This window comes from Leopardus geoffroyi, chromosome A1, assembly GCF_018350155.1.
Source record: "Leopardus geoffroyi isolate Oge1 chromosome A1, O.geoffroyi_Oge1_pat1.0, whole genome shotgun sequence".
In the NCBI taxonomy this organism is placed as follows: Eukaryota; Metazoa; Chordata; class Mammalia; order Carnivora; family Felidae; genus Leopardus; species Leopardus geoffroyi.
The window spans coordinates 139,468,423-139,495,659 of NC_059326.1; the positions used below are offsets into that span (position 1 = coordinate 139,468,423).

General features: G+C 36.4%; 1 protein-coding gene across 4 annotated transcripts in view; it reads right to left on the reverse strand.

Moving 5' to 3' along the window:
- The window catches only part of ANKRD31 (ankyrin repeat domain 31), a 143,771-nt gene that overhangs the window by 18,636 nt on the left and 97,898 nt on the right, over positions 1-27,237 (reverse strand). For all 4 annotated transcript variants that reach the window (XM_045495705.1, XM_045495679.1, XM_045495686.1 and 1 more), the window contains 4 exons: positions 25,981-26,096; positions 20,983-21,070; positions 16,300-16,396; positions 12,154-13,156 (listed from right to left, as the gene is read on the reverse strand). In XM_045495705.1, the coding sequence (XP_045351661.1) occupies positions 12,154-13,156; positions 16,300-16,396; positions 20,983-21,070; positions 25,981-26,096 (1,304 nt within the window). The remainder of the gene's footprint in view (positions 1-12,153; positions 13,157-16,299; positions 16,397-20,982; positions 21,071-25,980; positions 26,097-27,237) is intronic.

Genomic DNA, 27,237 nt, shown 5'->3' on the forward strand with positions numbered 1-27,237 from the left:
ACCCATCCCCCAGCCAAAATCCCCAAGGGAACCAGTTCCTGCTAGGGAACTTGCTTGCACCATGCAAACACCCAACGCTGTGCTTCTGCGGATCCATCCCTTTGGCAGGTCTGACTTCCTCCCGGTGCCACAGGGCCCCTCCTGAAGCGGATCTCCAAAGGAAAAGCAAGCTAAGCCTGCCCCTCCCACCCCTGTGCACCTTGCCGATCCACCCCAGCTAATACGCCAGATCCCCAGCACAACAAGCCTGGCAGTGTGCAAGTAGCCCAGACGGGCCATGCCACCCCACAGTGAATCCTGCCCTTAGGAGAGGGGAAGAGAAAGTACACACCAATCTGACTGGGCCCCAGCGGTGGACTGGGGGCAGACATCAGGTCTGACTGAGGCCCCGCCCACCAATGCAAGTTATTCAAGATAGTACAGGGGAAGTGCCCCACAGTTCCACACCACTCCAGGGACTATCCAAAATAACGAAATGGAAGAATTCCCCTCAAAAAAATGTCCAGGAAATAACGACATCTAACGAACTGATCAAAAACGATTTAAACAATATAACAGAAAGTGAATTCAGAATAATTGTCATAAAATTAATCGCTGGGCTTGAAAACAATATAAAGGACAGCAGAGAATCTACTGCTACAGAGATCAAGGGACTAAGGAACAACCAGGAGGAGCTAAAAAATGCTATTAATGAGCTGCAAACTAAAATGGAGATGACCACGGCTCAGATTGAAGAGGCAGAGGAGAGAATAAGTGAACTAGAAGATAAAATTATGGAAAAAGAAGCAGCTAAGAAAAAGAGAGATAAAAAAAATCCAGGAGTTTGAGGGGAAAATTAGAGAACTAAGTGATGCACTAAAGAGAAATAATATACGCATAATTGGTATTCCGGGGGAGGAAGAGAGAGGGAAAGGTGCTGAAGGTGTACTTGAAGAAATAATACCTGAGAACTTCCCTAATCTGGGGAAGGAAAAAGGCACTGAAATCCAAGAGGCACAGAGAACTCCCTTCAGACGTAACTTGAATCGATCTGCACGACATATCATAGTGAAACTGGCAAAATACAAGGATAAAGAGAAAATTCTGAAAGCAGCTAGGGATAAACCTGCTCTAACATATAAAGGGAGACCTATAAGACTCGTGACCGATCTCTCTACTGAAACGTGGCAGGCCAGAAAGGAATGGCAGGAGATCTTCAATGTGATGAACAGAAAAAAATATGCAGCCAAAAATCCTTTATCCACCAAGTCTGTCATTTAGAATAGAAGGAGAGATAAAGGTCTTCCCAAACAAACAAAAACTGAAGGAATTCGTCACCACTAAACCAGCCCTACAAGAGATCCTAAGGGGGATCCTGTGAGACAAAGTACCAGAGACATCGCTACAAGCATGAAACCTACGGACATCACAATGACTCTAAACCCATATCTTTCTATAATAACACTGAATGTAAATGGACTAAATGCACCAGCCAAAAGACATAGGGTATCAGAATGGATAAAAAAACAAGACCCATCTATTTGCTGTCTACAAGAGACTCATTTTAGACCTGAGGACACCTTCAGATTGAGAGTGAGGGGATGGAGAACTATTTATCATGCCACTGGAAGCCAAAAGAAAGCTGGAGTAGCCATACTTATATCACACAAACTAGACTTTAAATTAAAGGCTGTAACAAGAGATGAAGAAGGGCATTATATAATAATCACAGGGTCTATCCATCAGGAAGAGCTAACAATTATAAATGTCTATGCGCCGAATACGGGAGCCCCCAAATATATAAAACAATTACTCACAAATATAAGCAACCTTATTGATAAGAATGTGGTAATTGCAGGGGACTTTAACATTCCACTTACAGAAATGGATCATCTAGACACACGGTCAATAAAGAAACAAGGGCCCTGAATGATACATTGGATCAGATGGACTTGACAGATCTATTTAGAACTCTGCATCCCAAAGCAACAGAATATACTTTCTTCTCGAGTGCACATGGAACATTCTCCAAGATAGATCATACTGGGTCACAAAACAGCCTTTCATAAGTATACAAGAATTGAAATCATACCATGCATACTTTCAGACCACAATGCTATGAAGCTTGAAATCAACCACAGGAAAAAGTCTGGAAAACCTCCAAAAGCATGGAGGTTAAAGAACACCCTACTAAAGAATGAGTGGGTCAACCAGGCAATTAGAGAAGAAATTTAAAAATATATGGAAACAAACGAAAACGAAAATACAACAATCCAAACGCTTTGGGATGCAGCAAAGGCACTCCTGAGAGGAAAATACATTGCAATCCAGGCCTATCTCAAGAAACAAGAAAAATCCCAAATACAGAATCTAACAGCACACCTAAAGGAAATAGAAGCAGAACAGCAAAGACAGCCTAAACCTAGCAGAAGAAGAGAAATAATAAAGATCAGAGCAGAAATAAACAATATAGAATCTAAAAAAACTGTAGAGCAGATCAACGAAACCAAGAGTTGGTTTTATGAAAAAATAAACAAAATTGATAAACCTCTAGCCAGGCTTCTCAAAAAGAAAAGGGAGATGGCCCAAATAGATAAAATCATGAATGAAAATGGAATGATTACAACCAATTCCTCAGAGATACAAACAATTATCAGGGAATACTATGAAAAATTATATCCCAACAAACTGGACAACCTGGAAGAAATGGACAAATTCCTAAACACCCACACGCTTCCAAAACTCAATCAGGAGGAAATAGAAAGCTTGAACAGACCCATAACCAGCAAAGAAATTGAATCAGTCATCAAAAATCTCCCAACAAATAAGAGTCCAGGACCAGATGGCTTCTCAGGGGAGTTCTACCAGACGTTTAAAGCAGAGATAATACCTATCCTTCTCAAGCTATTCCAAGAAATAGAAAGGGAGGGAAAACTTCCAGACTCATTCTATGAAGCCAGTATTACTTTGATTCCCAAACCAGAGACCCATTAAAAAAAGAGAACTACAAGCCAATATCCCTGATGAATATGGATGCAAAAATTCTCAATAAGATACTAGCAAATCTAATTCAACAGCTTATAAAAAGAATTATTCACCATGATCAAGTGGCATTCACTCCTGGGATGCAGGGATGGTTCAACATTCGCAAATCAATCACTGTGATACATCACATTAATGAAAGAAAAGATAAGAACCATATGATCCTGTCAATCGATGCAGAAAAGGCATTTGACAAAATTCAGCACACTTTCTTAATAAAAACGCTCGAGAAAGTCAGGATAGAAGGAACATATTTAAACATCATCAAAGCCATTTATGAAAAGCCCACAGCTAACATCATCCTCAATGGGGAAAAACTGAGAGATTTTTCCCTGAGATCAGGAACACGACAGGGATGTCCACGCTCACCGCTGTTGTTTAACTTAGTGTTGGAAGTTCTAGCATCAGCAATCAGACAACAAAAGGAAATCAAAGGCATCAAAATTGGCAAAGATGAAGTAAAGCTTTCACTTTTTGCAGATGACATGATATTATACATGGAAAACCCGATAGACTCCACCAAAAGTCTGCTAGAACTGATACATGAATTCAGCAAAGTTGCAGGATACAAAATCAATGTACAGAAATCAGTTGCATTCTTATACACTAACAATGAAGCAACAGAAAGACAAATAAACTGATCCCATTCACAATTGCACCAAGAAGCATAAAATACCTAGGGATAAATCTAACCCAAGATGTAAAAGATCTGTATGCTGAAAACTATAGAAAGCTTATGAAGGTAATTGAAGAAGATATAAAGAAATGGAAAAACATTCCGTGCTCATAGATTGGAAGAATAAATATTGTCAAAATGTCAACACTACCCAAAGCTATCTACACATTCAATGCAATTCCAATCAAAATTGCACCAGCATTCTTCTTGAAACTAGAACAAGCAATCCTAAAATTCATATGGAACCACAAAAGGCCCCGAATAGCCAAAGTAATTTTGAAGAAGACGACCAAAGCAGGAGGCATCACAATCCCAGACTTTAGTCTCTACTACAAAGCTGTCATCATCAAGACAGCATGGTATTGGCACAAAAACAGACACATTAGACCAATGGAATAGAATAGAAACCCCAGAACTAGACCCACAAACATATGGCCAACTAATCTTTGACAAAGCAGGAAAGAACATCCAATGGAAAAAAGACAGTCTCTTTAACAAATGGTGCTGGGAGAACTGGACAGCAACATGCAGAAGATTGAAACTAGACCACTTTCTCACACCATTCACAAAAATAAACTCAAAAAGGATAAAGGACCTGAATGTGAGACAGGAAACCAACAAAACCCTAGAGGAGAAAGCAGGAAAAGACCTCTCTGACCTCAGCCGTGGCAATCTCTTACTCGACACATCCCCAAAGGCAAGGGAATTAAAAGCAAAAATGAACTACTGGGACCTTATGAAGATAAAAAGCTTCTGCACAGCAAAGGAAATAACCAACAAAACTAAAAGGCAACCAACGGAATGGGAAAAGATATTTGCAAATGACATATCGGACAAAGGGCTAGTATCCAAAATCTATAAAGAGCTCACCAAACTCCACACCCGAAAAACAAATAACCCGGTGAAGAAATGGGCAGAAAACATGAATAGACACTTCTTTATTTATTTTTTTTTTTTTTTTAATTTTTTTTTTTCAACGTTTATTTATTTTTGGGACAGAGAGAGACAGAGCATGAACGGGGGAGGGGCAGAGAGAGAGGGAGACACAGAATCGGAAACAGGCTCTAGGCTCTGAGCCATCAGCCCAGAGCCCGACGCGGGGCTCGAACTCACGGACCGCGAGATCGTGACCTGGCTGAAGTCGGACGCTTAACCGACTGCGCCACCCAGGCGCCCCAACACTTCTTTAAAGAAGACATCCGGATGGCCAACAGGCACATGAAAAGACGCTCAACCTCGCTCCTCATCAGGGAAATACAAATCAAAACCACATTCAGATATCACCTCACACCAGTCAGAGTGGCCAAAATGAACAAATCAGGAGACTATAGACGCTGGAGAGGATGTGGAGAAACAGGAACCCTCTTGCACTGGTGTGAGAATGCAAATTGGTGCAGCCACTTTGGAAAACAGTGTGGAGGTTCCTCAAAAAATGAAAAATAGACCTACCCTATGACCCAGCAATAGCACTGCTAGGAATTTATCCAAGGGATACAGGAGTACTGATGCATAGGGGCACTTGTACCCCAATGTTTATAGCAGCACTCTCAACAATAGCCAAATTATGGAAAGAGCCTAAATGTCCATCAACTGATGAATGGATAAAGGAATTGTGGTTTATATACACAATGGAGTACTACGTGGCAATGAGAAAGAATGAAATATGGCCCTTTGTGGCAACGTGGATGCAACTGGAGAGTGCGATGCTAAGTGAAATAAGCCATACAGAGAAAGACAGATACCATATGGTTTCACTCTTATGTGGATCCTGAGAAACTTAACAGAAACCCATCGGGGAGGGGAAGAAAAAAAAAAAAAAGAGGTTAGAGTGGGAGAGAGCCAAAGCATAAGAGACTCTTAAAAACTGAGAACAAATGGAGGGTTGATGGGGGGTGGGAGGGAGGGGAGGGTGGGTGATGGGTATTGAGGAGGGCACCTTTTGGGATGAGCACTGGGTGTTGTATGGAAACCAATTTCACAATAAATTTCATATACTGAAAAAAAAACAGCTTAAAAAAATCTGTTGTTTATTAAAAACAAACAAACATTCCCCAGATAAACAAAAATGGAGACAATTTGTTGCTAGAGTACCTGAGAAGAAATACCAAAGGAAGTTTTTCATGCTGAAAGCAAGTGACCTCAAATGGTAATATGAATCCACATGAGAAAACAAAAAGCATCAATAAAGGTAATTATACATTATAGAACACAGAATGAACAAATATTTATTCCCCTTCCTTAACTGATTTTAAAAATCATTGTATAAAACAATAGGTATATAATGTATATATTTAGAAATAGCACAAAGGAAGTGTGTGGGAGCAAAGTTTTCTTGGGCTAGGGGAATGATACCAGATGGTAACTCAAATCCACAGGAACAAATGGAGAGAACCAAAAAGGGTAAATAAGAAGGTTAATAAAACAAAACCTATAAACACACACTTGCTTTCTTTTCTATTTCTTTACAAATCACAAAGTTTTATGAAGTCATAATTACAACAATGAGTTGTTGCATTTGAGATATAAAAGGGGGAGAGAGGGATAGAGCTATATAGGAGTTACAGTTCTTTATCTTACTAGAATTAATTAGTATAGATATGAAGCTGATTCTGATAAGTGAAGATATCATAGCATAAGCATTATGGAAATACTTCAAAAAATATGTCACTAAAGTCACTAAAGAAAAGTCACTAAAGAAACTAAAGTCACTAAAGAAAATAAAATGCTACACTGGAAAATATTCACTTAATGCAAAAGAAAGCAATAAAGGAAACACGGAGGAACAAAAAAGACATGAGACACATTAAAAACAAAAAGTAAAAGAGCAGACGTTAAGTCCAGTAATATTAATAATGTTAATTAAATGAGAGGGGATGAAAAAACTTATTCAAAAAGTAGAGGCTGTCAGATTTAGTTAAAAGAAAAACAAGATGTATGCTATATGCTGCATATAAAAGACAGATTGAAAGAGACAAGAAAATTGAACTTGAAAGGATGGAGAAAGATATATCATGCAGACAGCAACCTCAAAAAACTGCAGCAGTTGTACTAATATCACACAAAATACACTTTACAACAAAAAGTATTACTAGAGATAACAAGAGACATTTTATAATAAGAGGGTTAATGCATCAGGAAAATATAACAATTGTAAACACACATGCACCTAATAAAAGAGCACCAACATACATGAAGCAAAAATTAACATAAATAAAGGGCGAAACAGACAATTCAACAATATTATAGTTGTCAACACTCCACTTTAAATAATACATAGAACAAACAGGCAGAAGATCAATGAGGAAAGAGAAAACTTGAGCAATATTATAAACTAACTACCCCCAACAGGCATCTATAAAAAACCTTCTAACAACAGTAGAATAATTATTCTTCTCAAGTGCACATAGGATGGGCCACATGCTAGTTAAGCCACAAAGTAAATCTCAGAAACTTAAAAAAAATTTTTTTTTAAATGTTTTTATTTATTTTTTTGAGACAGAGAGAGACAGAGCACGAGCGGGGGCGGGGGTGGGGTGGGGGGAGACACAGAATTCGAAGCAGGCTCCAGGTTCCAAGCTGTCAGCATAGAGCCCGACGCAGGGCTCGAACCCACAGACTGTGAGATCATGACCTGAGCTGAGGTCGGACGCTTAACTGACTGAGCCACCCAGGCGCCCCTAATCTCAGAAATTTTAAAAGGACTCAAATAATACTAGGTATACTCTCTAAATGCAACAGAATGAAATTAGAAATTAATAAAAGAAAAAAATGGAACACTCACAGTTATGAGGAAATCAAACAACACACTCCTAAATAAGTAAAGGATTAAAGACATAATCAAAAGGCAAATACTTTGAGATGAATAAACAAACAACATACCAAAAATGATGGGATGCAGCAAAAGCAGTAGGCTAAAAGTAAATTTATAGCTGTAAATGACTATATTGAAAAGAAAGAAAAATCTCAAATCAATAACTTGCACTTATAATGATGACACTGAAAAAAGAACAGCAAACTAAACACAAAGCAAGCAGAAAAAAGGAAATAATAAATACTAGAATGGAAATAAATAAAATAGGCAATAGAAGAATGATAAAAATCAATGAAATCAAAGTGGTTCTTTGAAAATATTAACAAAATTGACAAAACTTGAGTGACAGTGACCAAGAAAACAAGTGAGAAGACTCAAATTACTAAGATCAACAATGAAAATGAGTACACTACTACTGACCACACTGAAATAAAAGGGATTATAAGAGAAACTATCAATAATTCTGTGCTAATAAATAACAAAAAATGGACAAATTTCTAACAAAATAAAACTACCAAAAATGATTCAAGAAGAAATAGACAATTTGATAAAACCTGTAAGAGACTGAATTAACACTCCAAACACTATGTACATAGAAAGAAAAAAAAATCCAGGTACAGATGGCTTCATTGCTGATTACTATCAAGCATTTAAAGAGAATTTAATACTAATATTTTGGATTACCAATATTCTAAAAATAGAAAAAGAGAAACATTTTTGTGAGATCAGTATAACCTTAATACCAAACCAGACAAAAGACAACACAAGAAAACTAAAGACCAATATCTTTAATAAATATGGATGCAAAAATCCTCAAAAACATATTAGAAAACCAAATCCAGCGACATATAAAAAGAATTATATACCATAACAAAGTGGGATTTATCTGCTTTTCCAGGAATGCAAGGTTGGTTTAATATCCAAAGATCAATTAATGTTCTACACCATATCAAGAGAATACAAAACAAAAACCATATGATCATCACAACCGATGTGGAAAGAGCATTTGACAAACTCCAATACCCTTTCATGATAAAGACACTCAAGAAACTAGGAAAAGAACTTGCTGAGCCTAATATAGGGCATCTAAGAAAAAACCTATAGCTAACATTGTACTTAACAGTGGAAGCCTAAATTTTTTCTAAGAAACATAGTCTCATCTTGGGGAAAAAACAGAAGTGTGATATCACTGTTTTATTTCAATACTGCACTGGTGTTAGCCAGTGCAGCTACACAAAAAGAAATGAAAAGCATTCACAATGGAAATAAAGAAGTAAAACTGTCTTTATTCATAGCCAATTTGATCATCTATGTAGAAAATCCAATGACTTCTACAAAAATTTACAGGAAGTAGTGAGTTTAGCAAGATTATAAAATAACATCTCAATATACAAAAATCAATTGCATTTCTACCTATGAGCAATAAACAACCAAAAACTGACATTTAAAAAATGTCATATAGGGGCGCCTGGGTGGCGCAGTCGGTTAAGCGTCGGACTTCAGCCAGGTCACGATCTCGCGGTCCGTGAATTCGAGCCCCGCGTCGGGCTCTGGGCTGATGGCTCAGAGCCTGGAGCCTGTTTCCGATTCTGTGTCTCCCTCTCTCTCTGCCCCTCCCCCGTTCATGCTCTATCTCTCTCTGTCCCAAAAATAAATAAACGTTGAAAAAAATAAAATAAAATAAAATAAATAAAAATAAAAAATGTCATATATATTACTATCAAAAACATGAAATACTTAGGGATAAATCTGGTAAAAGATATGCAAGACCTGTATACTGACTCCTACAACTGCTGGGAAAAATCAGACAACGTCTAAATTAACAGAGAGCTATATCATGTTCATGATTTGGACAACTCAATATTGCTGAGATGTCATCTGTCCCAAAATTCATCTACAGATTTAGCTCAATACCAATATAAATGACAGCACCCCCTTTTTTTTTTAAAAAAAAAGAAGCTGACAAACTCACTCTAAAATTCATATGGGATTGCAAAAGACCTAGAATAGCCAAAACACTCTACAAAAGGAAGAACAAAACTGGAGGACTAACACTACCTGGTTTTAACCCTTATTACAGAGCTGCACTAATCAAGACAGTATTCATAGTAAGATAGACAAATAGATAAACAGAACAGGGAGTCCAGAAATAGGCACATATATGGACAAATGATTTTCTACAAAGGTGCAAAGACAATTCAATAGAGGGCAATTTTTTCAACACATGTAGCTGGAAGAATTGAATACCCATATTCAAAACTATGAATTGGGATCTTGCTCTGTACTACATAAAGAAACTAATGGATCACAGACCTAAATTCTGGGAGAAAATCTTTGTGACTTTGGGTTAGACAAAGACTTCTTAGATATGATACTAAAAGCATAATTAGTCAAAGAGCAAATTGCTAAGTTGGACTACATCAAAATTTTAAACTTCTGTTCTTTATAACACAATTTTGAGAGAATGAAAAGGCAAAACTATATTAGGAGAAACTATTTTTGCAAAGTATGTATTGGATAAAGGACTTATACCCAAAATGTATCAAATAAGACAATGAGCAGCCAATAAAAAAACAGGCAAATATTTGAAAAGGAACTTCACCGAAGAATAAGTATGGATGGCAAAGAGCACACGAAAAGATGCTCAACATAACTAATCATTATGAAATGCAAAATAAAACCACAATAATAAACTACTATACATATATACATATTATATACATACATCTACATTATATGTTAGTATGGCTAAAATTAACAGATGGATCATACTAAATGTTAGCTAAGTAAGAATGTGGAGGAACCACAACACTCATCACAGCTGGTGGGAATGTAAAATGTTACTAACAACTTCGGCAGTTTTTTTAAAAGTTAAATATATACTTACCATATTTCATCCAGTCACTCCACTCCTAGGTATTTACCCAAGAAAAGCAAAAGCCTGTGTCATACTGAAATTTGTACACCAATATCCATAGTAGCTTATATGCGATAGTCAACAACTGGAAACAACCTAAATGTCTATCACAGATGAAATGACAAATTGTAGTACATACATACACACTCTAATGAGGATGACTCTCAAGTAATTATGTTCAGAGAAAGAGGCCAGACAAAAATGAACACATATGGTGTATTTCCACTTTTACAGAATTCTTAGAAGTGCAAACAAAAGTATAAGGACAGAATGCAGACCAGTAATTATCTGGAGTTCAGCATGGGAAGGAAGAAGGATGAAGGAGGTATACAAAATTGCAAAAAGAAACTTTTGGGGGTGATGGATATGTTCATTACCTGTTTGTGGTTATGGTTTCACAGATGTATACATACATCAAAATCTGTCAAAATGCTTAATTTAAATACATATAGTATGTATTTACTATGTAAATACATATGTAAAAACATGTAATTTAAATACATATGTTAATTATATCTCAATAAAGCTGTTAAGAAATAGCTGAAATATGAAAAGTTATATTAAAATTTTACTATAGCTGCTCCAGAGAAGTAGCCACAACTGCCAAAATTTGAGTTAATGTAACTAATTTACTAACTAAAATCTGAGTTTCTCTGGCTAATCTGATGTAGGTACTACTTAGCAGTAACTGGTTGACAGGCAAGCAAACAGGAACATCAAGAGACCTGAGATCAAGCCACTAATTTGGTCTTTAAACTACAATGTGAAATTTTAAAATTAATTTTTTTGTTCCTAACTTATAAGTAAAGTTTTTTTAACTAGGAAAAGCCTTATTAACCAGCAATGGAAGGACTAGAAACAGTGGTCATTCAGATTAAATTCCAGTTAGCCTGGACCAATTTCTATTGAACTGGTGGTCCGTTAGCAAAGAAACATTCCAGGATTCTTAAAATCACTACCATTCTGAATTCCTCTTTCAAAAAGTGAATGTAGGGAAAGGGGACAGGATGCCTGTTTTGTAGGCATTTTCTAGTAGAACAATTTTTTCCTCTTCTATTTACTAAAAAATTTTTAAATGTTTATTTTTGAAGGAGAGAGACACAGAGTGCGAGTAGGGGAGGGGCAGACAGAGAGGGAGACACAATCTGAAGCAGGCCCCAGGTTCTGAGCGGTCAGCACAGAGCCCAACGCAGGGCTCGAACTCACTAGCCGTGAGATCATGACCTGACCTAAAGTCAGACGCCTAACCGACTAAGCCACCCAGGTACCCTCTCTTCTTCGATTTTAATGCATATGTGATATTGTTTTCATTGAGTCAGATTTATCCAAATTCCAAGTCACTTCTTATTTCTAAATTGAACTTCTATAGAAGATGAATTTATATCGATCCTTTATCTGGGTAAGCTTCAGCAGTGCACAGTAATTCCTAAAACTGTGGAACCAAAGATAGCTCCCATTTATTATTTTTATGTTGTTCTTAAATTCTTCCAGGGGCAATATAATTGACTAACTCTGGCCTGAGAGCCCAAAGGTGCTAGTGACTAAAATGTATAGAGCAACCCAAAAGCATGATTTCACTAGCTAAGAATACAACGTTTTTGTCCCTTTATTCAAGAAGCCCAGCCAAACCCTACATCCATAATCAGAGCTAAATGCCTACGCTTTATGAAAGAAACATTTATTTGCTTATTTATAAAATTACATGATTTTAGAGAAAAAAAAGGATACCTGTGTTTTGAATTCCAGAATGTTATTTCCTGGATTAATTCTTCCTAGTAATATCAGATCTTTTATCTGCATACATTTCTTTCTGGGAGCTGTGCTATTGTTTAATGGGTTTTTTACAATATGTTGACGGCCAGATCCCGAGGAATAGGAGCTCTCACCATCATGAGCATGGGGAACAGCAAAAACTGATTTTTTAAGATATGATTTCATCTGATGCCCAGTAGTACTGCCTAAGGCATCAGTCCCGTGGTGTGCCAAGGATTCTAATGTCCCCCTAGGTGGCTGCTGGGAAGCTATTTTCCTGTTTCCTCTTTTCGGATCACAATTGGTAGGAGCCTGATCGCAAATAACAGTTGATAGATGGGCATCATTTTCGGCAAGTCTGCTTGTAGTCTCTGAAATATTTAATGTGCCAGTTACTGCTGAAGGACTACTGTAAGATTCATTCCCTTTGGCTGGAGTTTCTGTAAGATCATTTTCTTTTTGTGAATATTCTGCTTGAGCAAGAAAAGCAACAGGCTGGGATGGTAATTTAATCTTCTTAGTGCCATCTGAATGTCTGGATTTTGATAACCCATCCAAGGTACAGTCACTGACATTCTGTTTAGAATTCAGCTCATTTCCAAAAAATTCTTCCCTTCTCACTGTCTCTGAATCTACACAAGTGTTGGTATTTTGGCTGCCATTCCACGTTTCCAGAGATGACTGTGTTTCCTGTATGCTTCCACAAATAAGGCTGACAGGAGAACATGAACCTGAATGGGGCTGCACTGAATTTCCCAGACTGGTAAGCCTTTGGCTGTCCTTTTCACTAGAGATTTCTGAGCTGGATGGCAGCCTCTTCAAACCAGGACCAGACGCAGATGTAATGTTTTTATAGTTTTGAATTTTCTGGCTAATTTTTTTCTGTTTTTTTGCCACAACTAAAAGGCTCTTCTGTCTTGTGGCCAAATTAGCCAGTTGTTCTCTGAGGACTCCTTGCTTAAATGATTCTATGGACACTCTAGAGAAAGAAACAGAAAGAGAAAAAAAAAAAACAACAAAAAACAATAGAAAACTTTTTTAGCAATCATGTAGATTTTAAAGATACTTTGTCTCAATTTAAATTTTAATCAGCCCAAAGTACACAAGTATTTCCTTTGAAAGGAAAATGACTCTTAAGGTAAGTAAGACTGCCTTTTTCTGGAGGTGATGGTGTGGTTATCCACATTTATATTATTTATCAGTTGTGAGTCAACCCTGACAAAAAACAAATGTGGATTGTTTAGTTGGAAGGAGGAACACCATTTTTAAATTCAGAGTTTGCTTACCTGTTTATAGTGGAAAGGTGTATCGGGAAATAAAATTTGGGAGTAAGTTCCACTCAAGTTCCCTTAGAGCTATGGAGGGGTGAGACTGTTTTGAATAATTATATCTGAGCTGGACCTGAAAAATGTCAATCCATCAAGTAATTACTGTAATTGTACTTTGAACCTGTATTGAGGCACTTTCGGGTCCAGAGGGACTACCGGAACAAGCATTAACCTGTGTGACCACAACAGGCTTGAGAGTGAGAGAAAATGGCTGCTTCACACCCTTCTTTTGGTTATACCCATCTACACTACAGTGACCTTCAGGATACTGGACTCTTTGTTTCCAGTAGTTCTCAAACTTTTTGGCTTTATGACTGTTTTATACTCTTAAAAATTATTGAGGACCCCAAAGGGCCTTTTTTTCATATGGGTCTATCCATCAATATTTACTGTTCTACAAAATAAAACAGAAAATTTTAAAACACAAGAATATACAAAGATACATCCCATCGGCTATTAGAATAATGATAGCACCACACATGTGGCCTCTAGAAAATTCCATTATACACTCATGAGAGAATGAGAGCCAAAAAGTTTCATTATAGAAACAGTTGTGACTTCATACACCCCTTGAAATGGTCTCAATGACCTTCAGGGATCACCCTAAAGCAGCTGCTTTAAGGGATAGCAATAGTATCACAGTTTAGGGTTGTTGGTACTGAACTTCAAGCAGACCAGATGTTAGAGTGAATAGTAGACGTAGGTGGAAGAAGCAGTAAGAAGAAATATTAGCAAACAGCTAGTAGCATAAAATACAAGAAGCTGAACAGAGGAGAAAAAATTAGTAATATCACATTTAAAACAGAGTTCAGACAGAAAATAAAAATGCTTTTAAGATTACAAGATTTTAAGTCTTACAACAGTATTAATAAGGACTTACACACCTACAAACACAACTGCTTGGGAACTTCCCAAAACTCCAGGTATAATGTTAATCATAGAACATAAAGGAAAACTGAAGCTAGTCTTCTCCAAAGTTTACCTTCTCCAAAGGTAATTGACCTATCTGTAGGTCCTATAAGCTCACTTGCTTTATACTAACAGGAAAACAGAAAAGAGAAATAATCTGTAATATTTATTCACTGGGGAGAAAAGCAAAATGAAGATAAAAGATTTGTAAATGAAAATAGAAAACTGATTTTTAAATAAGTTCAGAAAAAAACTAAACATGCAATAGATGTCAAATGATTATAAGAATATAAAGAAAATTAGAGGGGTGCAGGTGGCTCAGTCATTTAAGCACCCAACTTTTGATTTTGTCTCAGGTCATGATCTCACGGTTTGTAAGATTGAGCCCTGCATCAGCGTGGAGCCTGCTTGGGATTCTCACTCCCTCTTTCGGCCCCTCCCCCACTGGTACACACGCACAGCACTCACACTCTCTCTCTTAAAAATAAACCAACTTTAAATAAAAGAATATAAAGGAAATTAGAAAATAACAGGTGAATAAGGAACAAGGTCAAAAAGATAACTGCAACCCCATATTCACTGCAGCATTATTAACAATAGCCAAGACATGGAAGCAACCTATGTGTCCATCAAAGGCTGAATAAAGAAGATGCGGAATGTACAAATGTACACACACACACATACACACACACACACAGAGGAATATTATTCAGACATTAAAAAGAAAGAAATCCTGTCATTTTTGACAACATGCATAGACCTTGACAGCATTATGTTAAGTGAAATAAGTCATACAGAGAAAAACAAATACTGTAGGGTCTCACTTATATGTATAATCTAAAAAAGCAAAAAACAAAAAACTACAAAACACAAAAAAATGAACTCATATATACAGAGAACAGATTGGTGGCTGCCAGAGGTGGAAGGTGGAGGGTGGGTGAAATGGCTCACCCATTTTGACCCCAGGTCAAAAGGTACAAACATCCAGTAATAAAATAGGTCAGTCATGGAGGTGTAATGTATAGCATGGTGACTATAGTTAATAATACTGTATTGTATATTTGAAAGTTCTAAGAGAGTAAACCTTAAAAGTTCTCATGAGAAAAAAAAAAGGCATAGGTAGCTAAGTCTATGTATGAAAAACTAATAAAAATATGCCCAAACAAGAAAACAATATATCTTTCTCAAAAAAGGGAAAAGAATGGGGCGCCTGGGTGGCGCAGTCGGTTAAGCGTCCGACTTCAGCCGGGTCACGATCTCGCGGTCCGTGGGTTCGAGCCCCGCGTCAGGCTCTGGGCTGATGGCTCAGAGCCTGGAGCCTGTTTCTGATTCTGTGTCTCCCTCTCTCTCTGCCCCTCCCCCGTTCATGCTCTGTCTCTCTCTGTCCCAAAAATAAATAAACGTTGAAAAAAAAATTTTTTTCAAAAAAGGGAAAAGAAGAGGATATAATATAATCAGGATAAAACCCCTTAAAAGCCCTGAGAGTTTAAGACATACACAAAACCACAAAAAAACACATGGTTACACCACTTAGGTAACATTTGTGATAGCAAAAAGAAAAAATTTTAAAGTAAAAAATCTGAGTTTACTATGGAAAGAAATTTATTTTGGGGATTCATGACCAGAGAGGCTGTCATAAAATTCTTGGCTATGGACAACTTTTTAAGATACTAAAATGTCCTCTTCTGAATATTTCAAGGAATAAAAAAGGAAAATATCTTTCTGGGAAGTACAATTCCCCATGAAGGTAATAGATTAGATGACCTCATGTCATTCTTTGGCCCTAAGCAACAATTGTATTCTTAAAAAATTCCAGACCTAACTATTGTAGCTAAAAAGGGGTAAATTATGAAAATTCTAAAGCAGTTCTACTTTTTTCACTCACCTGTATTTTTTAGCCAGATCATCCCTTTCTGCCTTCTGTTTGGCAAGCACATTATCCATAACCTCTTTTATCTCTAACATCTTTTCAATGTATTGTTCTGGAAACATGGTAATAAAATAAAAAGTTAACTGAGAGATAGCAATTGTTACATTTGATCACAGAGGACTCAGCCTTACTGTTAAATTTTAAAAAATTTATTTCCCTACTCTGCTCCCCAGTATCAATGGCCCAGATATATAAACCAAGGCTCATTGAATTATGCCACCCTATGGAAGTACCCAGAAGAGGGCAGGCCAGCTTGAGTTCTAATCCTGCTACTCCACTAAGTTCTGTGACTCTGGACAAGACATATGACCCCTTTGGTTACTTTTCTTATTTGTGAAATGAGGGTAGGAAATAAATATTTTGTTAAATTTACTTACTTTTTAAAACACAAAAGGAACACATTGTAAGAAAAAATTTCAAATAATATGAATGTTTACACAGAAGAAAAGTAAAAAAGAGTATCCCACTTTCACCCCCTGTTTCTCCTCTTTTTTACTCCACAAAAGACACTACTGTTAATACTTTGGGAGGGCACTTGTTGGGATGAACACTGGGTATTGTATGGAAACCAATTTGACAATAAATTATATTTTAAAAAAAAAGAATAAAGAAAAGATCTATTCTTGATTTGAAAAAAATACTTTGGTAGCAGAGTACCTGTTTGTGTGTGTCATTTTTTTTTTAAATTGTGTATTTATTTAATGCATTGTTCTATATATTTATACTATATGTAACTATTTATTATATTTACCTAGTAATAAGAATCATGCCATCAGTTCTTGTTCTTTACACTTAGCATTTAGATAGGGCTATATGATATCTAAGTTCACATAGATCTATATATAATTATTTTTATAATAATTACTTAAAATTTTCCTATTTTCTTCCACTGCTTCCTAAGTAACAGCATCATGCTCTACCCCATCCATCACAAGTCCACAAGATTTACACACAAATGCCAATTATGTCCAAGTCCACATTCCCAAGTAGTAAATGGAAAGGCTTAGATGAATACATTTTCTTTTAAATGACTTTTTTTAATTTAATTTAATTTAATTTAATTTAATTTAATTTTATTTTATTTTACTCTTGGCTTTGTTTCTTACATTTTTCCCCTAATTATTTTAGACCAATGCATATTTTTCTAGATAATGTAGAGAAAATCAGTGGTGGGAAATGACATGAAGTTGAGTTGAAATTTTTTCCAGAACTTTCCTTTGCAAATCAGACAAATGACTTGATCAGTAAAGAGTCAGTGTTCCCGGAGTAGTTTCTGCCCATCACGCACTTGAATTTTAAATCACAGGTAAAAATAACATTATCATAGTAACCAAGAAAATTCTATGTATTTCTATAAAAAAAGATAGGAAGAATTTTACATGTAACTTGACACTATATACTTATTTATCAGATACATTAATCAGTGGTATCTTAGGGAGAACCTAGAATCACTCTAATATATGTAAGATTTTAATGTATGATAATAAAGAATGAGGATGACAGAAATTATTCAACAGTAAGAGGAGGGAAATGGAACAGTTATGTGGGGGTGGGGGACTCTGTTCTATCCTCATCTTGTGTCATGTGTGGAAAAGAGATTTCAAATGAAGAGCAGAGTTGAAATGCATAGGAAAAAAACAATATACAAAATGTTTAAAGTAAACATCTTTTTGGTCAGTTCGGTTGAGGCACTAAGATTTCTGATATCAAAGTGAATACAAGACATCGATAAGAAAAACCTACAGAAGGGGCACCTGGGTGGCTTAGTTGGTTAAGCGTCCGACTTTGGCTCAGGTCATGGTCTCATGGTTTGTGAGTTTGAGCCCCGTATCGGGCTCTGTGCTGACAGCTTGGAGCCTGGAGCATACCTCAGATTCTGTGTCTCCCCCTCTTTCTACCCCTCCCCTGCTCACACTCTGTGTCTCTCTGTCTCTCAATAATAAATAAATGTTTAAAAAAAAAATTTAAAAAAAAGAAAAGAAAAACCTACAGAAAAATGTACAAAATGGGATCTGTTATTCCTGGACTCCTCAGCCAAATCACAGATATAAAAGGTGTCAGAATAAGGAAGTGGTGAATTTGTAAAGACACTTCTTCAGAGAGCTATTGCTCAACTGGATGGGAATCTCCATTCTCAACAGCCAGACTGAGAGGTGAGGTTTCTCTCTGTCTCAAGCCTAAGGAGGGCAGTTTCTCAAAGAACTGTTGAAGAGAGTAATAACTTTCTTTTGAGGTGATAATGGACTCACACCTGGCTTCCTCCTTTGAAATCTAGAGGTTGAGGCCCTGCAGGGCAAGACATGTGGACACCAGAGAAAAGGGAGAGTTGCTCTTGTGCTGAAAGTTAACTGTCCTCCTTTCTAACCACAGGTCCAAAGTGCCAGGATCCTGAAGACTTGGTATGGAGCCTGCCCTGTGAGACTGACCATGGAGACTTCTACCTGAGAGAGAGTCTGTGTAGGTGGACCACCAAAAAACAAAACAAAACAACAACAACAACAACAAAACCGGCAAAAAAACAGCAGCAGCAGCAGCAGCAGCAGCTGACAGAAGACAAAGAGGAGCCAGGGAAAGGAAAATGTGCACTGCCCTGCCACACCACAGGAGCCATATACAAGTTCAGAAAAGCCTCAGAAAATTGCTCTGAAGAGACTAAGTTTAGACATCCGCCAAAGACTGATGGAGTCAGTAGCAGTCAGTATTTAGCGTAGTATTTAGGCTAGCAACTGCTAGCCAAGAACTCTAGAGTCCCGTTGCCTTACCGTTCCTCCCTTAAAGGAGCAGTGGGATGAAGATAAAGGGGTCCTGACTAGTCAATGTATTGGCCATAAAAGAATAAAATTAATTTACAAAGCCTAGGGATGGGGAGGGAAGAAAAGTTTCTAATCTTAAAAGCATTAAAAGAAATAGCAAAGGAAAAAGGCTGATACATTTTATTATACAGAATTTGAAAATGTATGTACTTAAGCATAAAAAGACAGTTAAGTGGCTGAAAAACATATTTGCAGCAGTTATGGCAGAAAAAGAGTCAATAACTTGATTGTATAAAATGGCTCCAACTTATTAACAGAGAAACAGGAACAGTCAATTCACAAAGCGGGAAAAAAAACTAGAGAAAAAATACCATTAATAATAAGGTAAGTGAAAATATGAGGCACATTTTTCTCATTAAACTGGTAAAATTAATTTAAATGAAAATACTGTTGCTATTAGCAGTGTAAAGGAAAACAAACACTAATGTGTGTTGGGGAAAGTGCAAATTAAATTAATATCTAATACTTTATGAAATAATTTATCAATACAAATTAATAGATTTTAAAATGTTTATACATTTTTGAGCCAGTAGTTCCAAATCATTCCTATGAAGACAGTCCTAAATTCAAAAAGCTATATACTATAAAATAGCAAAAAAGGAGAAAAATGTAAATGCTCAAGAAAAAGGGAAAAATTAAGCCCTGGAACATTTACAAAATAGGATACTAGGTAAACCACTAAGAATAATGGCTCTAGAGAGAAAATGTAAAGTTGGCAAGTTTAGCATGATCTAAACTACGTTTTTAATAATTTTATTGAGGTGTCACTGCATAACCAAATTCTTAGAAGAAAGGAAACAAATACAACAAAATATTGTGGTGGGACAGTAGGTATTTTTAGCATTTTTTTCCTGGTTTTTTGAAGTGTATTTATATGCCTTTTAATAAAAAATTTTTTAATTGGAAAATTCATCTTAGGTATATAAGGTATTATAAATACTAAATAAAATATATGAACTATTCACATTTGTTTGGGAGTATACATTAGAGTATTTTGTATTATTTTCCTCAAAATATAACATATACCATGTGTTAGGCCAAGATGAAAGAATGGGTATAATTTAAAAGGAAATAATTTTTTAAAAGACTGTACAGTATGAACTAGGATAAGAGATGAATAGCTGTATCCTATTACATTAAAGATTGAGGAGATACTTTTAACTACTTAAACATTCAGATCTAAATCTATCAAGACCCAATTTTTACCTTGTAATCGTTAACTCATGAAAACACAACTGTGAGCTATCAAAGATTTACAAATATTCAGGGAACTTTTGAGAAATTCCAATTAGTAGGTCAGGGATCAAAGTCAAATTTACTATTTTGAATCACTTGTGTTTTGTAAACAGGAAGACATCTATGCTAAGATACTTACCTGGTGTATCTGTTCATCTGAAAGGTCTGAAGATTTGCCCTACTTGAGTCACAACTGCATATTCCTCTGCAGATCTGTTTTTAAAGGGCTACCATGGCTGCAGGGAGTAACATAATCTCCTCCCTAGTCACTATATTGTGCTTTCTTTTTTTCTTCACATCTTCATCTAAACATATCACCAGTAGTGGCTTATCTCTGATCATTGTTTCAAGCGTCTCTCATGTTACTTATGCTATACTTTGAGTCTTACAAGTATCTTGATCAACAAGTACACTAACTACTGGTTTGCATAAATGACTTCTGATGCTCATTTCTGGCACTTTACCATCACAAAAAAAAGGCTACTTTCAGCCACTGTAAGCTTTGACATAAACATGTACCGTAAGAAGTTGAGGTAGTAATGACCTTGGATGTACGAAATAATCAAACTTGAATATGGGTGCTACTTACCTGCATCTTCAGGGGTTCTTATTTCAAATTCTAGTAAATTTTCTTGTTTTTCTTCTATGTCTTGTAGAATGGCACTGATGGTATGATGCTATCAGATAAAAATATTAAAAACTTCATTACAAGAAGGTAGGTATTTCTCTCTGATATGCAATTGTCAAATGCACAGTAAAAGTGCTAAAGAAAGTGCTGCTACAATGCTTATTTAGCTTTATGTTCAAAATGTGTTCATGCTTTGTTTACCTGTATAAATGTTGCATACTTGAGGGGAAAAGTAAACTTAAATGTTTTGATTTATGTAGCAGATCTACTCCTGGCAAAAAGACTGTAAGAGTAGCAACCGTATAAAGAATCACAATTTCTCACTGACTTCTGTTACAATCATAGCTGTAGGTGAAACAAGAACAACTGAGAGCACATGATATTTAAAGACCACATATATGCAACAAGTTTACTTTAAGGCTCTGTGACTATCACTGCACACTATTAAAATCTCACACATAATCTTAAAATACAAAACACTACTCTCTCAAAAATTCACAAACGGGATTTAAGGCCCCCTCCCCACGCCCTTGTCAGTAGTGACTGTCTTGCCTGGAATGCCTTCAATTAACTTTGCCCAGATCCACCTCTTTCCTATGAGACATGTAATCATGGAGTAGATTCTGGAACTAGGCTGCCTGGGTGTGCTCTGGCTTCACTTCTTCCTAGCTGGGGGGCTCTAGCAAGTTACTTGTCCTCTCCTTGCCTGAACACACTAACACAAGTAAAATGGTTAGGACAGGGCCATTGCAAAGTAAGAATTCAATAAATACTGCTTATTATATAAAACCCATCTCATACATGAAACCTCTGACAAATCTAATTCATACTGATTTCTCCTTTCTCAGAATTACTTAAGAATTGCAGTGCTACAAAACTTAGCATTAATATATATAATAGCTTACATATTATAGTTCTCCCTCAAAATAATAAGATCTATAGGCAGGAGCATAGGTTTTATATTTGTGAATGATTTCCAAACTGTTGCATATATAGCTGGTGCTCAATAAATGAAAACTGATGGACTGACTCATATTATCTATTCTTTAATATATTCTCAATATACATTCATTTAAAAAATGTGTCAGTCCTCAAAGCCTTCTGAAGTATACTGCCCTGAAATTCTACTTTGGTGCCTACAAGGGACATGAAAAATGCACATAATAAACGCATCCAATTATGTGGAAAAGCAATCTCACTGCTGTCATGTATGAAATGCATCAAAGCAGAACTATAAAATATAAATATGCAAAACAAACAAATGAGATTTATTTCTTTTTATACCAAATGGCTATAAAAGCAAACTAAAGGTCTGAACTGGCTATGCCTCTACCTACAGGTCAGGATAAAGAAAACACTTTCTGGAGGTGATTTTCCTTTCTCTTTTGCTCATATTGTGGATGCACTCAGTCTTGGCCACCATGGGCAATAACCTTTAACTCCACACAAGCTACACCTTCCCCCATGGAGGGTCCAGCATAATCTTCCCCCCAAGAACCTCTTCTTCAGTCCTTCATTACTTGTTGTTTACCTTAAAAAAAAAAAAAAAAAGCACAACAAAAAACCCAACCTAGGATCTGTCTTTGGAATAAGCAGCTTTACATAGTTTATATTGTGCTTACTAAAAGCTTGACGAAAATTTTATTCCAATTTCCTAGTTCTACTGTGGTAGGACCATCTTTGTCTCTGACACCTCCTTTACAATTCTGTACAATATGGCACAGTGGTGAGAAGCACAGGCTCTGTTAGCCAGACTGCCTGGCACTGCTTTAGTTCTGGTACTGCTACTTAACAGAAATGTATTTGGGGAGAGTCTGTCATATAGTAAGTACTCAGCGAATACCAACTATTAGTATTGTTATCACTTCTGTACTTCGTTTACACGGGTATAGAGACGGCTGCCTACATGTTTTGATTGGACGGTGTTACAAGGTAGCACCAAACTAAAATCATCTCATTTCCTTTCTATCTGGCCATAGAGTCACCCCATCCCCAATGTGATTTGAAGTTTCCAACATTTAAAAAAAGTTCACATTTACAAAAGATTCTTAATGACTTTAAAGTCCTTATATTTGAGTTTTTCTTTCTTTTTTTTTTTTGACTGGGAAATTCAGTTTTATTAGTTTTTTTAATTTTATTTTTTATTTTTTTAAATTTACATCCAAATTAGTTAGCATATAGTGCAACAATGATTTCAGGAGTAGATTCCTTAATGCCCTTTACCCATTTAGTCCATCCCTGTCCCACAACCCCTCCAGTAACCCTGTTTGTTCTCTGTATTTAAGAGTCTCTTCTGTTTTGTCCCCCTCCTGTTTTTATATTATTTTTGTTTCCCTTCCCTTATGCTCATCTGTTTTGTCTCTTAAAGTACTCATATGAGTGAAGTCATATGATTTTTGTCTTTCTCTGACTAATTTCACTTAGCATAATAACCTCCAGTTCCATCCACGTAATTGCACGTGGCAAGATTTCATTCTTTTTGATTGCCGAGTACTACTCCAGTGTGTGTGTGTGTGTGTGTGTGTGTGTGTGTGTGTGTGTGTGTGTGTATGTATACACACCACATCTTTTTTATCCATTCATCCATCGATGGACATTTGGGCCTTTCCATACTTTGGCTATTGTTGATAGTGCTGCTATAAACATGGGGGTGCATGTGTCCCTTCGAAACAGCACACCTGTATCCCTTGGATAAATGCCTAGTAGTGCTATTGCTGGGTCCTACGGTAGTTCTCTTTTTAGTTTTTTGAGGAACCTCCATACTGTTTTCCAGAGTGGCTGCGCCAGCTTGCATTACCACCAACAATGCAAAAGAGATCCTCTTTATCTGCATCCTCACCAACATCTGTTGTCGCCTGAGTTGTTAATGTTAGCCATTCTGACAGGTGAGGTGGTATCTCATTGTGGTTTTGATTTGTATTTCCCTGATGATGAGTGATGTTGAGCATTAGATTCAACAAAAACCGACCATCAACAAGGCATATCATAGTCAAATTCACAAAATACTCAGGCAAGGAGAGAATCATGAAAGCAGCAAGGTAAAAAAAAGTCCCTAACATACAAGGGAAGACAGATCAGGTTTGCAGCAGAGTTTTTCTTTTTTAAAGTTGGTTTTCTTTTTAGGGGCACCTGGGTGACTCGTTGAGTATCCAACTTTGGCTCAGGTCATGATCTCAGAGTCTGTCAGCTCGAGCCCTGCATGGGGCTCTGTGCTGACAGCTCAGAGCCTGGAGTCTGCTTCCGACTCTGTCTCTCTCTCTCTCTCTCTCTCTCTCTCTCTCTGCCCCTCCCTGCTCATGCTCTGTCTCTGTCTCAAAAATAAATAAAAACATTAAAAAAAAAGAAAAAGAAAATCAGAGACTCAAGCCTATACTACACATGTGTGTAAGAACTAAATTTATATAGTTTGTGTGGTTCAGGAACTCAAACTGAGAAATGAGCATAAAAACTTGTGTGAAGGTGATGAACTTCTAAGGGCCCCAGAAGAGGCAAATGTTAAACACGAAGCCTAAACACACCAAAATTCCCATAGTAATCAGTCCTCAATGAAATGAAATCATAACAAAAAATTAAAAACCACATAAAGAATCATGTTATCACGTGAGACTCAGGAAGAGACCTGAAAATTCCTTTTAGTTTTATTTTGTTCTTTCTTTAAAACAAAAATTCGAAAAACAAAGAATTTCTAGAAATAAAAAAGAGTCATTTAAATTAAAGTTTCAACATATGAGTTAAAGAGAGTAGGAATATGGGTTAAATAGAGGAGAAATATTTGAGGAGAGAAATAATGAAGCAGGAGAGAGGTCAAAGGATAGCACACAGAATATAGTGTGGAAAGTTAAAGAGATGGAAAATATGAAAAAAGATACTAGAAGATATTAAGACTAGTCTAACCAACATCTAAACAGAAGTTCAAAAAAAAAAAAAGAAAAAAGAAAAAAGAAAATTACGGAGATGGAGGAGAGGCAATTTTCAAAGGTATAAAGACTCAAAGTTTCTGGAATACAAATGAGAAATCTGCCTTCACATTAAAGGAGTATTTCTAGGCCTGAGTTTAATTAATAAAATGCTCCACATTTAGACACAACTTAGTGAAACTGGAGAACATAAAAGCTACAAGATTATCTATAAGGGAATGACAATTAGATTGACAGGTGACTTTCTGTCCATTATTAACAGATACCAGGAACCAACGTAAATCATTTTCAAAGTGCTAAGGCAAATGCAATTTAGTTTTAATACAACTTAGAATATTTATGCTATAAATTAGTTGATTAACAATAGTTGAAGTTCAAAGAATAATACTGTCTTCTCTACAATGACTAACAGAAAGCATATAAGAGAAGTCTAACTTCTCTTCAAAATAGTATTTCATTGAGGATGCTACTTCACTTAAGAAGTTAGTTTCTAGTAAGCTTTGCGTTCTTATCATGTTACACGAATCTTATCAATTAACATATTTTTTATTGAGCAACTACTATGTTATTTTTGTAAAAATATTTTTTTATATGAGGAGTTTCAAATACAGCAAACACTACCACTATAAACCATGCGATATCCAGATTGGCTAACCCAGGTTGCTTTCCTCTTTTCTGTCTGGAGTCCAGGGTCTTTTTTACCCACTATGAATCCTAGACATTTTTTGGGAGTGGATGGGTGAAGACACACTATGATAGTGGCAGGGTCCATGGGACTAGAAGTAGCTAAAGAACCCGACCTAGGTGTAAACAATAGCAGCTAATCCATATTCTGTATTCAGTGCAGATAAGTGAGTTAACTACACAACATATTTTCTTGGCTCATTTTGTTCAATTAGCTCTCTTACTTTCTTGTGACAAAAAATATTTTCAACCTGTGCATTCTTAAAATGGAAAGAGTACTGCCAACGGTTAATGACTGACTAGCCCAAAGAATGGCATTTTCTAAGCTGAAAATTTAAAGGATTTCAACTTCACTCACCACAGGATGGCTTTCTCTTGTTTTTTCTCTGTGTGAAAGAAAAGGTGGATGAACACTTTTGCAGTCGTCACTAAAACACTGTTTATGTCTTTTTGGTCGGGCAGCAGGAATTTTGACTTTAAAAATTAAAATTAGAAAATATAATAAGAATGTGTAAAAATTTAGCTTCATTTTATCAATTTTAATGGTGACAGGAATGGAAAGAATAAATTAAGTCTACAATTACTAAAATATCTGAATTTGGGTCAGCATCTCATTGTTTATTCTCAATTGCTTAATTAGAGCTAACATTTACTGAATACTTATCACACGCTAGATGTCAAACTCTTCCTGAGCCATCTTATTTAATCTTCATACAAGCCCTGTAAGACAGGTAGTCTATTCTATCCATTTTACAGAAGAGGAGAGTGAAGCTTAGAGGATTCAGCAAGTTTTCTTAATGTCACATAGCTAGTATTGAAATCGGATCTGACTCCAAAATCAGTGCTCTTAAACCACTACGTCTATGATTCATTGTCTCTGATCCTTTCCCATTCTGGATTCCCTTTCTTCATATAACTATTGTTCCCCTACGTCCCTCATCCCTTTATGGTACCTAACCAAGGAAATGTACACACAAGAAACAACAGACAAGTGGGAATTGATACAGCATTTCATAACAGAGTGCCCAATAACTCCAAATACGGCTGTGGAGAGGGAGAGATACATGGTTAGAGCTCTAAGAAAGGCTCTGACCCTATATATTTACCATATGGTAGCAGGTAATGAAAAGAAGAAACCTTGTATCAGTCTTGACCTTGACCTACATGTGATCTAGCTCACTTGTAAAATATGAGACAATGATTATCCTTGGCTCTGACCAATCGTAACAGTAGTATGATTCCTCTCTTGAAAATCAACAATTGTTAAGGATAGTATAGGCTGGGAGAAAAGTGACAGGGATTCTTTTCCCAATCTTTCTGCCTCACTGGAAGAAAGGGCAGATATGTTCCTGGGTTTCTTGTATGAGTCAAGCAGGACAGAAAAGGAAGAACAATTCATTCTCCTCAACATTTAATAAATTGTGTTTAACTGTTTGTCTTCTGGTTGATCTCCACACAAGACTGGAACTTCCTCAAGCGCAAGCATAGCAGGTGCTCAACAAATGTATGATATCTAAATTAGTGTTCACTGAATGCCTAATTCTTGTAGATAGTTCATTATATTATTTAAATGCAAACTATTTCTAAAAAAGGTTCATAAAATTTTGCCTGGCTG